The 16,587-nt window shown below is 45.9% G+C and overlaps 1 protein-coding gene across 4 annotated transcripts in view; it reads right to left on the reverse strand.

Moving 5' to 3' along the window:
* Positions 1–530: 530 nt before the first annotated feature.
* Positions 531–16,587, reverse strand: part of RHBDF2 (rhomboid 5 homolog 2) — a 47,931-nt gene continuing 31,874 nt past the window's right edge. For all 4 annotated transcript variants that reach the window (XM_081897537.1, XM_081897536.1, XM_081897535.1 and 1 more), the window contains 10 exons: positions 16,203–16,314; positions 14,757–14,831; positions 13,981–14,142; positions 12,998–13,104; positions 12,806–12,869; positions 11,132–11,226; positions 10,529–10,604; positions 10,186–10,286; positions 8,858–9,011; positions 531–2,086 (listed from right to left, as the gene is read on the reverse strand). In XM_081897537.1, coding sequence (XP_081753663.1) covers positions 1,667–2,086; positions 8,858–9,011; positions 10,186–10,286; positions 10,529–10,604; positions 11,132–11,226; positions 12,806–12,869; positions 12,998–13,104; positions 13,981–14,142; positions 14,757–14,831; positions 16,203–16,314 — 1,366 coding nt within the window. In that variant the 3' untranslated portion in view covers positions 531–1,666. The remainder of the gene's footprint in view (positions 2,087–8,857; positions 9,012–10,185; positions 10,287–10,528; positions 10,605–11,131; positions 11,227–12,805; positions 12,870–12,997; positions 13,105–13,980; positions 14,143–14,756; positions 14,832–16,202; positions 16,315–16,587) is intronic.

Raw genomic sequence — 16,587 nt, forward strand, 5'->3', positions numbered from 1 at the left:
AGACCTGGATGGGAGGTGGAGAGAAAGGTTGCAAGAAGTTAAAAATACTTATATTGCGATCAGCTGAAGGTCCTGAGGGACATCCGAGTGGTATACAGAAGGCGGCTGGCAAGGGCACAGGGTAATGCAGCTTGGGAAGTGGCTGGTTAGACAATGTGAGCAACATAAGAAGGCTAGGGCTCTTCCAGACATTAGCTGAATGACAGCTGTAGGTAGACCTAGATATACCTGCAATGGGGCCTTATCCCACGGACCTCCTGTGCTCTGATGGCAATCTCATGAAAACTTGCTAAATCTAGAGAACTGCAAGGAATTACACATTAAATAAAAGGGAGGGTTTGGGGTTTCTTTAATACATTTTTTTCTTTGTAAACGCGTTCTAAAAATAAAGTCAGTCACTGGAGCAACAACATTTTGCAGATTTACCATCTATTACGTGGGGCCACTTACAAGACAAGCTATTTCCATCCCTGGCTAAAAGGTTTACACAAGGCACTAAATAAATCACATTTTTAAAACACACACGCACATTTGCTTTTGATAAATTTAAATTTAATTTATTTAGACCAAAAATATCCTCCTCCACCCTCCACACAACAATCTCATCTGTCGCTACAGCGTGAGCCTGGCCTCTTTATCAGAGTGAAGTTATCCTTCAAGTCTGCTACAGAAATTTAAATTCACTCCGTATAAATACTGGGCGAGGTACTAGCACTTCTTCCAGATGGCACAAGGTTTCTTTAAAAGCATCAACGCTACTTGCCAGAAAGTGTTTGGTAGCAGAGATCGCAAATGTAAAGAAGGGGCAGGGGAGAAGAAAAATGCATATAAAATATCCCTTGGGCAAAAAAGACCAGGTTGTTTGTTTTCACAGTACAATTCACAGTACCACAAAAAGGCACTAAGGCAGGGAAGAGTGCCACAAAGTCCAAGCACCATCTTGTGCCATAAGGCAATTAGGAAAGGGGCCCCAAAAGCCAGGAGTTGAATAAAAGGAGGAACTTCAAGTAGGAAACCATAGACACAGGCAGACGGTAAATACGAGCAGTTCAACAGGATGTTGCCTCATCACTAAAGTGCTCTTTTGAAGTGACTGCCTCCCAGGCCTCCATCCCACAAAGGACCTAGTCAGTCCTATGGATGAAGGATGGCACTGGCTGCTTTGGCAGCTCATAGAAAGGAACTCAACCTAAGAGGCAGAGCTTGTAGATTCTCTACTACATTCCAAATGGTTGGTGGTTATCGCAACATCGAAACTTCAGCAAAGATTGCCACCCGCTGCAGGCACTGTAGTGGAGAAGGCTCTCGTAAGGGACTCTGACCCAATTCGGACACCAACAGGGTGATGTTGCTTCAAAGCTATACCTCTCAATGATGGCTGCTTGGTGCCCAGAACTGTCAGAGAGGAACATACAAGAGACAGGTTGGCTTATGACTTTATCCCTTGCACCTAGGAGTTTTGCAAAAGGTAACAGGTGTTCTGCTTCAGCACTTGGAGCGTGAATGTTTCACGAGTGGTACAGGGAAAGCTGGAGAAGTGCAGGTGCTTTGCCTTTTTTGACTGCCAGTGTTGCCTCTGTCTATTCCACTGCTGCTCAACATCCGACAGGTATCCCAAGTTTAAAATCCTCTCCTGCAAGCCCCATTCCACAGCCTCCCAGCTCCATCAATGCAAGACCTGGTTCAGATCATACTTCTCGCAGAACCTGTCAGTGAAAGGCAGGCAAGTGAGGTGCTCAATCCAGTGCCAGTTAATAGGGTACACATAGAGCCAGATCACCAGAGATGCGAAGAGCCCGATGAAGACCAGCATCGAGACGATGATCATGACTCTCTTGCGGTACTTGTCCATTGTGCCAAAGGTGATGTAGGGCAGGAAGGCGAAAGAGAGCAGCAGGCCGCTGAGGAAGCCAAAGATGTGTGCAATGTTGTCAATCCATGGCAGGAGGCCGCAGAGGAAGAGGAAGAGGACGATCCCAGAAAGGTTCAGGAAAGCCTTCATGGGCTTCTCGAGGACCTGCCAGCTCTGGAAAAGCTCCACAAAAAGGCAGGCTAACAAGCCGAACTGGGATCCTGCAGGGCCCACCTAGAAGAGGGAAGGAGGAAAAAGAAACTTAAAAATAAATCACGCAAGATGCAGTCCGCTCTTAGGCCAGCCAGGCTTTCTCCTCTCTCCACAACAGAGAACCCTGGAAAAGCAAATGGGCAGCAGAGTCCCAGAAGCTGTTAGTACAGTGATTTATTGTGCTGCACAGTAAACTTACCGTTATTCTCATTAAGCTTTAACGGTTGGTTTGTTGATCAAGGGGAATGAGTATCGGTTCCACTGCAAGAACTTTGAGATTCAGATCTTGAACCTAGGTTCAGTTTCATCTCCTCTGGGGTTGTGGTTTCAAATCCCTCAGATCACAGTGCCAAGAGCACGTTTTGGCCGGTACCAGCAAATGTCTCAGGTGGGGCACATATTTGTACACACACACAAAGTCCCACATTCAGTGGGAGGAGAGCTTAAGAACTTGATGTTGCCAGTCAGGGTAGAGAGCACTGAGCTAAGAGGACAAAATGGGATGAAAGCAACTCATCAGGGCAACAAGTTGGGAGGTTGGGGGTTGTAATAAGCCGTGCTTATGACCCAACCCTTTGACCCCCAAAGCAGGGGTGGGGAAAATCTCTGGCTCTCCAGGGGTTGTTGGATTCCTAGCTGCCATCAACTCCAGTGGTCAGGGATGCTAAAAGTTGCAATCCAACATATGGAGGCCCACAGGTTTCCTTGCCCTGGAAGGTAACAGCTTTGTGTTGTGTCAATTCCAGATAGCACAAGCTTAAACATATGTATTCTATGAATTTAGTTAGATTCTCTCCCTATTACATGAGTTTAGGATGGAAGTCTTCATCCTGGTTTTGCAAAGGTTGCACTATAATCACTAAAGATCTTCAGATGAAGGGTGGTACAGTATATAAATTTAATAATAATAATGATGATGATGATGTTATGTTTTGCATGGCAGGGCCCTTCTGTTCTGCCCTAAAAGATTTCTCAATCTGTGCTAAAGAAACCCCCTTTTTTTGGGGGGGGAGGACCAAACATGTAAGTTTGGCACTTGGCATCAAAGGGCCTGTTGGTCATCTGCATCACCTACTTTCTTTCACATGGGCTTTGACTTCTGCCATCATTCAGCAGCTAATCCCCACTGTGCAAGCCACCTTCCCTGTCTTCAAACAGAACTGGACAGAGTCACACTGAAACGTTCCTTCCATCAGAGCAACACTTAGAAACACCAATATTCAGAATTCAGCTCATAGGTCTTGAGCAGAGCACAGAACTGCCAAGTCAAAATAAAGCATACTTGGGGTTCTTTGCTATGTTTTTACCTTGGTTTAGGCCCCAGAACTCATACAGCAAAAGAGAAAGGCCCGAGTCATATTAAAACAAGAAGGGAAATTAAAGGTTATTCAAGGTTACAGTGTGTTTGTCTAAATCAAGGGACCATAAATTCACTAGATAATCGAGTCCTTGCCAGATATTTTGGCCTGCTGCTCCCATCAGCTCCAGCCAGCACAATGAAGTTGTCGTCCAAAACAACCAGAGGCCACTCAGTTGGCAAAGGATGGGCCAACCAGCCCCATGAAAGTCAGGCTATTGTGCTGGGATGCTAGAACTCAGCAAAGAGTGTGCAGCCCATCTTGGCTGACTGGAGCCCTTCAGAATGGCCTTAATTTCCTTGTGCCTTCCCCAAGTGCTGGATTAAAGGAGATGGGGGTCCTGCAGGAATGGAATATTCTATGCTCTCCTCTGCCTGCACTCAGGGATACAGACAGTCAATCAATCAACCAACCAACCAACCAACCAACCAACCAACCAACCAACCAACCACATGCAGAAGCAAGTCCTGTGGTTAGTATGCCCCATACATCCTGAGGGACATAGGTTAAGGCCAGGGCAATGTTTTCTGCAATTTTGCTCAAGAGCAGTAGCACTGCTTCATTTGGCACCAAGCCCAGAATTCAGAAACCTGTGAATAACAGGATTTTGTAGTAGTAGTAGCAATAAAACAACACTACGAGGTATAATGTCCCTGTTTCAGCTGGGCTGGTTGTTTTGCGAGCATGTGGTTTTCGTTGTATCTGTTGTATTTTATAGAAGTTCTTAGCTGGCTTGAGGGTTCTAGTCAAAAAGCAGGATATATACTCCTCACGAAGATAGCCTCAAAACTCATGGGCAACATCTGGTGAGGACACAGAAGCTGGAGTAGAATGACAATGTCCAGTACAGCTCCTTGCCTAGAAGCAGAGTGAACTGAGTAAATTTCAATCATTTAGACCAGTGGCAGCATCCAGTTTTCCTAAGCACCAAGAGTTTGCGCCTTCTGTGCGCACAGAGTAAAAGGGTGTGTGTGTGCGTGTGTGCTTAGCAGTTTAAAAAGTTTCATGCCAGGGAACTAGAGTTGTGCAAAGTGATTAACAATAACCTCTTCATGTTAGAATGCCATTCATTTTGACAACCAAATGAAGAGATAAGTTTAAGAAACTGAAGGTGAAAACACTGCATTTACCTATAAAACGGTACCACATACGAAGACTGTAAACAGTCTGCATAATAAAGTATTATTTAAAAAACCAAAAAATGAAACCACCCAGACAAGTAATGGTACCTCTTCAATTATATGGTGCTTTCCAGTTGGCAGATCATTCCTTTTTTAAAATATGAACTTAACAACATAGGGCAGCCCCTAAAACCACCAAGGGCTGCCATCCTTGGTGCAACCACCAAGTCACACAGGTTGCATTAGCTCATCCCAGTTTCCAGCCCTATCAAGGTGCCCCCCCCCCGGCTGGTGTGCCTAAGGATGGAATGAATCTGCAATGCTTGAGAGTCATTTCAGAAGGGGAAGGCTCAGGAGCTTGCAGTGACTCAGCAGCCGGCTGCAGCCGCTGCCCCACAAGGCTGTAGGTGGAGAAGCTGCTGATGAGATCCAAGGGATTAGATGGGTGATCTCCTTTAGAGCCTGTCAGGACGTCAGATTAGCCACCTGCCTGTTCCATCAACTATAAAAGGGGGGGTGGGCACCCTCACGTGTGAACAAATAGGGCAGCCAGCATGTGCTGGTCCAGCACATGGAAACCAGACAGCTGCAATTGCTAAAGCAACACTTCGCTCCCACATCTGACTGAAGAGAATAAAACCAGGGAGGCTGTCCACAACAGCCAGCCAAAAAGAGGCACTGACACCTCACTGTCAGCATCTACCTTGCTGTAAGCTTCTTAGTTTCACATATAATGGCCTTCTTTTTTTGCCAGGAGAGCTGAATTGTGTACATACGTAGAATATCTATTTAAATCTTTCTAATGAAATTACGTACAAGACAATATTCTTTGTCACTTTGCAGGTGCAGAGGTTTCTGCCATCCCTCTTTCTTCCAAACAGGGAGTCTAAAGTTCTGATCCAAAGCACATTTATCTTCAAGTCAAGGCCCATTGGGATTATTATTATTTTTTTTAAAAAACACACAACCCCACAGTTGTAAGCTTCTTTCACCATCTTCTGGAGGATTAAAGTGCAATTAGTTCTCCAAAGGGTTGATAAGACACTAGACAGCTAAAGGCTAATTCACACTAATTTTTGAAGAGCCACCATCAGTGTTATTGCATAGATGACTCCCCCCACCCCACAACATCCATGCGAGTGTGTCGTGAAAGAGCTCTCATAGTAGTATAAACACACACATATATATCCCTCAGAAAAAAGGGTGTGTGGAAAGATTGCTACACTTGCTCTCAAGGAAATTCTATGCCTCTAAATTGTGCACATCAGACAGAGCTTTTGTTTTGCCTTTAAGCAATGGAATTTCTTGGGGACACAAACTCAATAATCCTGGCCAGCAGCCCTCCACCTCTGGTGTTATCCCCCCCACCTCTTAAGTTATTCTGGACTTCTGTAAACCTTGGGAGAGGGGTCTCCTAAGTCTGCTGATACCTTCCTTCTTGTGTATGGATAATGCCATTTGAATAGGCACTCAAATAATGAGTTTAGTCTTATTATAGATAGCAGTGGCGGTGAATCTTTCCCACACCAAGGGTTACATTCCATAATGAACAACTTTCTGGGGGCCACATGCCGGGGTGGGTGGGGTCAGAGGCAAAACTAACTGGAGCCGCAGATATGATGTACAGTAGAGTACATTCTAGCTACAAACAGAAGGTCAGGCCTACACACATAAACACCCCTCTATCAACTGCGGGAGGCAGTGGAAGACAGGAGTGCCTGGCGTGCTCTGGTCCATGGGGTCACGAAGAGTCAAACACGTCTAAACGACTAAACAACAACAACATCCCATCCAGTCAAGCAAGAGGCATCACCACACATTCAAGTCAAAAGCACTCGTGGAGGGTTTGGAGCAGGGAAGTGGAAGGCTGTAGCCTGGAAGTTTCATGAGGGACACAATGAGGGGTCCTGAGGTTCACAAGCATCCCCTCTGGCCTGAGTTTTCCCAGCCTTGGTACACAGGAGCTGGTCACTGCCTGCAAGGGGAAGGCCCTTCCAGCTTGAACACCACACTGAGCCAGACCACCTTTGCTCCAGAGGAACAGGACATTGGAGAGATGCTTTATTACCTGAAATTGGTTTGAGAGACACTCTGAGAGCCCTTTGTGTTGAAGAGCATGCAAGAACACATACACACAAATCGTGTGGAAGGGAAATTTAAAGCTTGAGTAAAAGGATAGCTCCACCTTGCTGGCTGTAGCTGCTTATGACTCTCTGCAAAATCTCCTTTCTCATATCTTCAAGGAAACCAAAGCAGAGCTTCTTTTTGCTCTCACGTGCCTGGGCGATGTCAGGAGTCAGCTGGCAGCTGGCCAGCTGACAACTCACTCGGCGCCACGACATCACTCACCTGCAGTAACATCACCTTCACGTGGGCCGAGAGGAGCAGAGGAGGTGGGAGGATAAAGCTAAGGGAAAGCAGCTCCTGAAATAATCCCTCCAAGGCGAGGGAACACAACAGGAGGCCAATTTGCCAGCTCTCAGGTTTCCCTTTTAAAACCCCATTAGCCAGTTTGCTCCACAGTAAGATTGACAAGGGGCCCAGATGTTTCCATGGCAGATGACAAAAGTCCACCTTCATTCCTAAGCAACACAGGTGGGGGCAGAGGGAGTGTGCAGGTTGTGTTCGCGCTTTGTCCAATATCCTGGTCCTGCCATGCACCACCAAGATCTTCCTGCATCAAGGGTGAAGGCCTGAAGGGGGCATCTAAGCACGTTCAGATGAACACAACTTAAAAGTGTGCAGGATTTCCAACCACATAGAGGTTTCCAACAGGGGGTTTCCTAGATAGAAGCCCTCTTTAGACCTTCACAAATCGATGCAAACGCTGGGGCAAGGCTTGCATGCACAACCCCACCACTTCTTCGTGTTTTCTTTTCCAGGCATTCAAAGGGTTGTCAGAAGCAGCTCAAGTTGTTAGCCACCTATCAAAAATGAGTGCAGAGGAGGGCACTGACTCCATAATGCCAAGAGAGCTATGGGGAGGCCTACTCAAATATGCTGAAATATCAAATGAAACAAACCCTCTTGGGACTGCCCGTCTCCAGACATCAAGTGGGGAGCGTATATTTCAATGCTTCCCAATGCACAGGCCTTTTCCTCTGTACACAGAAAGCCAGGAACATGCCTGAAATCCTAGAGTCACTTCCAGTTCCTGTAGACAATACCAAGCTAGATGGACAAATGGTCTAACTCAGTAAAAGGCAGCTTCCTATGTCCAGTTTACTTTAAATTACACCTGAGATTCAAACCAAACATGGCATTAGCACACCACTTCCATGCTTCTCTTTTTCTGGGGTGGCAAGAAATGTGAGAACATGTGTGACGACTTCTGTGTGACTTCAGGAACTAAAGGTAGAGTTTCCAATAGGCAGACGTGGTGCAGGAGGGTGCAAGATCTGCAGCCACCTTATTTACATTGTTCACGGGGTGCCTTCCCTAGTCTTTGCTTTCTCTCTCTCCCCCCACCCCCACTCAGCAAATGCTTCCTTCTTCTCTTTCCCAAATATTTTTAACACCTGAAAATCTGATGCTAAAATCACAATGGCATCGTACGGATCACACACACTGCTCATTATCAACCTCATTTCTGCACTGTCAATTTGAGAGCTTGTTGTATAGAGGAAAGGCATTCTTGCTGGCTGCTCAGACTTATCAAACCCCCTTCCCTTTAAACATAGGGATGGGGGAAACCTGCAGCCTGCGAGACCTCGAGGGCCTCCAAATCCCCATCACCCTTAGACAGCATAGCAAATGGTGAGGGATGATGAGAGTTGTAGTCCTACCACATCTGCAGGGCTGCAGGCTTTAGGTCTTCCGGCACTTCTGATTCCATGGGCATGCCCAGTTCTGAATACAGCTGGGGCATTTTCTACTTAGGTTGTCATGCACAAGAGGACGTCACATGAAGACAAAATGCTGCCGTATGGAGTGCTCCCGTTCAATTGGTCCAGCTAGCCCATGGGTAGGCAAACTAAGGCCCGGGGGACCAGATCTGGCCCAATCGCCTTCAAAATCCGACCCGTGGACGGTCTGGGAATCAGCATGTTTTTACATGAGTAGAATGTGTGCTTTTATTTAAAATGCATCTCTGGGTTATTTGTGGGACACAAGGTCTGAGGGACAGTGGACCGGCCCCCTGCTGAAAAAGTTTGCTGACCCCTGAGCTAGCCAGCCAGCCAGAGCCTGCTGATTTCTCCTTCTTGAGAGTGCATCCATAAGAACTGCTGCTCAGATAAGGAGTTCACTATTTAGTCACTCTCCAAAAAAGGGGTTCTAACCTCACCACTGCATGAAGGGAAGGTGGGACTTACCTCTGCTCTGTATGGAAGGAAGATGGCACTCGCCAGGTTGCCTGTGATGCCACTGAGTATGTAAATGATGGAGATTCTATGCCAGCCTGCCAGCTTCTCCAAATCCCTGAGGACTGTCATCTGAAAGATCACCGACACCAGGCAGTGGATAACCCTACAGGGCAAAGACAGATGGATGCTTTGCATTTGAGCTCCTAGTTGGCATCGCAACAGCATTCCTTCCTCCCTTCTTATCTGAGAAACTCACAAGTAATGTCCGTCATGCTAAATGGGCCTTTGGCAATCCGGAAACAGTGGCTCATGCTCTCCTGTCCCGTCCCCTTTATAAAGATCTGAGGAATGAGATCATTACCCCACTCTTACTTACCATCCCAGGCTGCCCATCTGAGGCCACATTGTTCTTTCTTTTATCAGATCAAAATGATCAGACAACAGCAAAGGTTGCTAGGTTTATCGAGGGTGCAATGAGATTAAGGGCCACTATCTGAACGATAATCATGGTCATTTGATTGCCATTTTTACCCATTGCTGTCTTTTTTATTTGTATATATTGCTTGTTTTATGTTGCCATGGTTGTTGGCTAATGCGAATAAAGTTATCTATCTATGGGCCTTTGGCAATTTGAGAAACATCCCTGGATTTGTGCAAGTGGTTGTGAAGTCGATATTCAAAAAGGGACAGTTTGTCAGGGCACGTTGCCAGGACTCAGTCACAGAATCAAAGGTCAAATTTAGAGGGTCGGGAGGGGGGCAAAGGCCCAAGGATAGGTTAGGCATCCTTGCAAGATAAAGTCCTGAGCAATAAGCCCAAGACCATAAATCCAGGCCACAACCAGAAGAGTCCCATTTAGACTGTCTGGGTCAGACTGACAGAAACAGGTGTGTCAGTTATAATAACAAAATAGGAATCCAGGAAGGATGGGGTGTCACAGAAACAAAGTTAGAAGGTGGAATGTCTCTAGAGCCTGAGATTCCTAATGCAAAAGAAATTCGGGCAGATTTCAATCTGTTCCTTGCAGCTTGACAGGCAAGGAGGGCCAAAGACACCTGAAACCAGTGATCAGGTGGAGTGGTACACTGGGCAGAGTGTCTAACAAGGACTGGGGAGACCAGGGTTCAAATTCTTAATCATCCACAGCCACCATCTCTCTGCCTGACCGACCAACGCAGACCAGTGCTGGGGAGAAAGTAATTACACAAGGTCTTGAAAAATGTGTGGAATATAAAAGCTTCAATGAAAAGGCTTTGACAGGCAAAACAAAGAACCAGCCACAGAGCCCAAAAGGCTCAGACCCAAGGCACTGCACTCCCCACAATCTTCTCACCTACCCTGCATGAAGAAATAAGGACAGCCAGAGTCTATAAATCTGATCAGGACTCTCTGGGTTCCGAAATGGCAAGAGGCCACACACTTCATCCATGCAGTGTACCTGGGGGGAGGGGAGGGGGAGAGAGAGAGAGAGAGAGAGAGAGAGAGAGAGAGAGAGAGAGAGAGAGCGCATTAAAGCATGTAGACAAATGGAACTCTCTGAACCCAGTTTTGCTGTGATGGAATTGATGTTCATTCACCTTCTTACTGGACTTTCCTAGCATGTAAGTGGTCATATTAACTTCAAGCAGGGGCTGAACTTTAAGAGGATTTCCCACCTACAAACCCTGGGACATTACTTGCCTGTGAACAGAGAGTTGCTTCTTCATGAAAGTAGCCATGCATGAATTCGCAGTACTCTCGGGTAGTGATCTGACAACTAGTACAAAGAGAGAGAAATGTCGTTATAGGGGTTTAGTTCCTGTGGAAAGTCTCAGTTAATATGCCCTTAACAATCCAAAGTATGTTTGCTTTCCCTGCTCAGTCTCTCCTACACAGGCCATTATGCCACCCCCCCCCACAGCAGCCTTTTTGGATTTACCACATCCCATGGCAGCCATTTTGTGACTGGTGTCCATGCCACTTCCTCAAAATTCCAAATCTACTCACTGGCCAAAAAACATTGGGGACTCCTAAGTTGAAATTATTTCTTCTTTTACCTACCTAAACCTAAGGAGCTAGATCTCAGGATTCTGACGATACAAGCTTTCTAAAAGCTCAGCTCTGGTGTTGCTGAGTGTCCTTTGTAATTCAGCATGTTAAGAAAGGATAATTTCCCTTAACTGACCTAGGATTGCTAAGGAAGCTGACTGGATCAAAGGCAAGTTCCTACCTAAATAAGAGAAGCAGGCAGGTCTGTGGCTGCTAACACCATCACTTAGAGCTGCATGAGACATGAGTACTTACCTGCCTTTGGTTCCAAGACAGCATGGCCTCCCTTTAATATCACAGTCTATATGTAACAACCCAGTGTGGTTACTTTTGGCCTGATCAGTACATATCTGTAAATAAAAGGTTTACAATTAGAAGAAAAGGCTTTAAGTAAATTTACCTTCAGCATACTTGCCAGTTTTATCATTTAACCACTACTGTCAGATACTACAATGACCTACCAGGCGACAGACAGACTGGAACACAACCAAGAAGATATCCTAAACCAGAGATTAGGAGCCCATAAAGCATCCAATGATGCAGGATTCCAATTCCCATCACCCTTGACAATGGGCTAGGTTGTCTGGGGCTGATGGGAGTTGGAGACTAACAACATTTGGTAGGGGGCAGAGGTTCTCCTGTCCCTGTCCTAAACCAAGAGTCCTCTTAAAATTGTTTGCACATCTAGTATAAACTCAGGTTCAGGGATTCCAAGACCCCTAGCTATGTTCTCATGACTAGTCCTCCAGCCAGATCACATTATTTTCCAGCAGGCAATCACCAAGCAGAAAGATTTGCTAGGAGAAATTTGCTTATTTAATCATAAAATTGCTATGCCTCCCTTCATCTGAGGATCACAGGACAGTTTGCAATAGAAAAAAACACCCCCAAAAAATGCATAACATAGCAACAAACAATACGGTCTACCAACAGTATTTAGTTTGGTGTGGGTTACAACAGAGAGGAATAAAAGAGGTTTGAGTAGTACCATTTCATCATCAACCAAACCAGGATTCAGCCATCATGAGTCATTAGTCAAGTGTGGGTGAGAACATGAGAACACCACAGTTTATCCTTCCAGCAGGTACTACCTAACTACAGTGAGTGTTTCTACCTTATCTTCTGTCCAAAATTTAATTGACAGCAACTAAGTGGAACATGTCCATGTATCTAGGGGTGTGAATCATGATATCACCAAGTCCTGGGCTGTGATTTTTTAAAAAAGCTTACTAATCCTACACACAGAAAGATTTAGGATCCGTTTCACTGGAAGGCAGAAGGAAAATGGAAGAAGAGATTGGTGTTTGAGCGTGTGCATTTGCGTGTACAGTGGTACCTTGGGTTACAAAAACCTCGGGTTACAGACTCCGCTAACCTGGAAGTAGTACCTCGGGTTAAGAACTTTATATCAAGTTGAGAACAGAAATTGTGTGCCAGCAGCGCAGCGGCAATGGGAGGCCCTATTAGCTGAAGTGGTACCTCAGGTTAAGAACAGTTTCACACACAATGCACAGCTACAGCCTTCCTCCCTCTTCCTCCACCTTTGCATGCATCTAGAATTGAAGGGGGAATCTCAAACCTCAAACCTTTGTCTTTCAACAAGACCAACTCTGTTAAAGTTCAGCCTTGCATGCCATGCAAAAGACTAGCGTACCCAAGTCTTTCCTTGCTTGAGTTTGATGGACAGGGATGCATGCATTCAGCTGCATGCAGTATATGTCCAATGCCTTCCTCAGTGGACTGTCCCATTCGTAAGGCAGTCTCCATAAAGCAGCTTGGACTTCGCATTAGATAACAAGGCAGGCAAAAACAAATCACTCAGCAAAAGTTTCTAAAAGGGCATCCACCTCAGTTTGCACTGTACAAATATTTTGCAAGATAAATTAGTGCCAAACAATTTAAGGAAGGAAGGAAGGAAGGAATATTTACCGGCCACTTGGTGATGTCATCGGGCCAGATGTGTGGCAGATTTGAAGCCGGTTCCTCACAAGTCCTGTTGGGGGATAGATAGCCAACAAGTAATGAGGGGTTACCATACACAGCATCACCTCCCCCAGCTCCACTATAGCTCTAAACATATGTACCCCCCTCTCTCCCCCCCCTCCACATGCCCCTTCTTACCTGGGATCCTGAGCGCACACAGCTCCTGAAATCCTCTTCCGACTGGAATTGTTGAGGTCAAAAGCTGGTGAGTTATCCGGCCACTTTACAAAAGTAGCCAGTGTTTCCTATGCGAGAAACAAAGAAACGACTTTCTAAATTTGTCTCTCATTCACACATACATAATTAGTGTTCATATCTCACACACACACTTTTATTTTTCAAAGGAGCAGAATCGCACCAGAGAGGCCTGCTCATACAAATGTTCTACCTGACACAGGAAATCTTTTCTTAATGGCCGGGGACATCACTAAGAATGCGTTACCTCAGGCCCGCCTCCGCCAAAGCATTCCAATTTTAAGACATGAAGGTAAAGGTAAAGGGACCCCTGACCATTAGGTCCAGTTGCGGACGACTCTGGGGTTGCAGCGCTCATCGTGCTTTACTGGCCGAGGGAACCGGTGTACAGCTTCTAGGTCATGTGGCCAGCATGACTAAGCCGCTTCTGGCAAACCAGAGCAGCGCACGGAAATGCCGTTTACCTTCCCGCCGGAGCGGTACCTATTTATCTACTTGCACTTCGTGCTTTCGAACTGCTAGGTTGGCAGCAGCAGGGACTGAGCAACAGGAGCTCACCCCGTCATGGGGATTCGAACCGCCGATCTTCTGATCCGCAAGCCCTAGGTTCTGTGGTTTAACCCACAGCGCCATTCTATGAATGGTTTTTTAAATCTGAAACAATCATTAACTTCTCTGGGCTCTGGCTGGTCACATAAATTGCAATTTATCCAAAATTTGAGCAAACAATACTGATGGCAAAGGGGCATTTTCCTACTCAAGTGGTGCCCCTCTGCCTTATCATCCAGAGAATTGAGACCTCTCATGGCATGACAGATAAAGGCACCGTTAATGCAGGGCCATCAAGCCCCAGATTGAAATATTATGCCAGCATTTAAAGGAGTTAGTTGCCGCAACCAGAGAAACCCTGACGCAATTTCACTCACCGAGCAGTCCACCTGCAGAGTCTGAACACAACCAGAGTTGTCATTCTGGACGCAGCAACCTGACTCGCGTTCTTGATCCCTCTCTTTCTGGATCAACTTCTCAATCTGTTGGTCCTTCCTCATGCAGGGAGAGTACTTGGCTCCCAGGTGGATCAAGTCAATCTGAAACGAAAAGGGGTGGCGGGGAGAGTCACAATGAAAAAGAAGTTTGGCAGACTAACTTCTCAACGCCAACGCTGCCACCCCGGCATCATGTCGGCCTCATCCATATACAGTGGTACCTTGGGTTAAGTACTTAATTCGTTCCAGAGGTTTGTTCTTAACCTGAAACTGTTCTTAACCTGAAGCACCACTTTAGCTAATGAGGCCTCCTCCTGCCACCGTACTGCCGGAGCATGATTTCTGTTCTCACCCTGAAGCAAAGTTCTTAACCCGAGGTACTATTTCTGGGTTAGCGGAGTCTGTAACCTGAAGCGTATGTAACCTGAAATGTATGTAACCCGAGGTACCACTGTATCAAGGCAAGCCAAAGTTACTCTAGGTCACTTTGCTCCTCCCTAGTAGCACACAGGAGAAACAATCCAACATCCCTGTTTTAGTGTTCTGTCCAAACCAGCAAATCATGCTTCATTTCACTCCAGACAAGCTACAGTCTAGTGTAAGGCAAGCTTTATGGGGGTGTGGATGATTCAAGGCACTCTGAAGAGCCGTACACTGAATTTCCTTTAAACAGCATGATCTCAACAAGGTAAATGAAACAGAAGCACAACATTTACCGAGCTTGGGCCAATCCAGAAGTTCTCTTGCTGCATGTACTTCACACTCTCATAGACGCCTTTGTTTCGTAGCACCTGTAGACAAAGCAGAGAAATTCCCTGGCTAAGAGATGGGGCAAGCACCCAGAGACAAAGGACAGATCGGACTCTCCCTGCTCTGCCATCAGGGAAGGCAGGTGGGATTCCATGCCAAGCTAAAGGAGGCCTAACCCAAAACTTTAGCTGAACTGCATTTGTGACCACAGTGTCACACATCTGGCAGGATACATTCAATTCTTGCTTGTTTAGTGTCAAGTTATTCTGTTTAGATATGCTGGCATTTCTAGTTGCAATTTTTTGCAAAGCTTTTGACTCCCAGATAGCCAGTTCACTCTACAGCAGTGATTCCCACTCTATGGGCAACTTGAAAATTGCTGAGGATCTTGGCAGACTACTTAAATGGTTTTTCTGCCTGTGGCAGCAATTGTAGTGCACAGTGCTAGGTGCTGTATGATTTTAATTGCTTCTTGTATTTCTTGCAGATCACATTTTATTGTGTTACAATTTGAATTCCATAGGGTTAAATCTGTAATACAATAAATTAAAAGAAGCAATGAAAACACAATCAAATATAAATATGAATACTGAATGTGATGGATGTGCCGTCTTTTGTCTTCAACCACAAATCCGCAGACACTTAGCCAACCACCTTAATGAAGCTCACAGGCCATGTTTGTTTGTTTTTTTGGGGGGAGTCCAGAGAGCACTGCTATTTGTTTCTGCTTGAGGTCTGCCTTGGTAGACTCTGGAAATGCCAGCCACTCCAAAATGTGGCAGCACTTGGCCTGTCGTTTGCAGCTAGTTTTAGAAAAGCCATAACATCTGTGCTGAAAGCCCTACACTGGAAGCCAGACAGTTTTGAGGAACAATCCACAGTGCTGTTTTTGACCTTTCAAGTCCTAAGAAGATTGGGTCCAGGGTATATTGCAGAATGCCACCAACTGCACGTGGTAAAAGAGGCAGAGCACTCTAAGTGGTGACTCCTTCATTATGAATATACTTCCTTAAGAGGTCAATGTTATCTCAGATCTCAGACTCTTTATGGCAGGGGTGAGGGCCTGGATCTGGCCAGTGGATCAGATTCTTAACTCTCCCAGCTGCCACAGCCCAACATTGGTTGACTGCAATCATCAGTGATTGCAGCAGCCTCCTTTGAAGGCAGGCTGATGAGATAGCTGGTGGTTGCAGCAAAACATTTGGAGGAAGTGCTTCAGATGCAATTGGTTTTCTGCAAATGGAGAAAGTGAACCTCTTCAGCTGCACTAGGAACAGCCCTGCAGGATCACACCAAAGGCCTATCTAAATTATTTGCATTGTAGTGATCTGATGTTTTTAATTGTTACTAGCCACTCTGAGGCTTTTTAAAGGACACTACTGTAGAATGCCATTCACATAGTTAAGACTCACCAATGCTGTTGTCAGATGCTGGGCAAAGCCAATGGGAGCAATCCCATAGGTGCAAATGATCAGAAGGGTGATGATGATATGGACAAAGGTGATCCAGTAGGTGAAGTAGGGTCTATTCACGACATGGAAGAAAAGGTGGGAGAGGAGACAAGCACCATAGGCCATGGTTATTCCTAGAAGAGCTTTCATTAACAAAATACGCTTAGCAATGTACACCTCGAAGGACTTTGCCTGAGATATGCAGAGACACATCTAATCTGACATATAGAACTGAAGGAATGCACAGCAGCTAGGAACCACTGTGGAACCAGGAGGCTTCTTGAAAGATGGTCAAAGCCTTGTTCAGACTCCTGCAAGCAGATGATGGATTATAGTGACGGCGGCA

The sequence above is a fragment of the Podarcis melisellensis genome (assembly GCF_964234715.1).
Source record: "Podarcis melisellensis genome assembly, chromosome: 2".
NCBI classification, from domain to species: Eukaryota; Metazoa; Chordata; class Lepidosauria; order Squamata; family Lacertidae; genus Podarcis; species Podarcis melisellensis.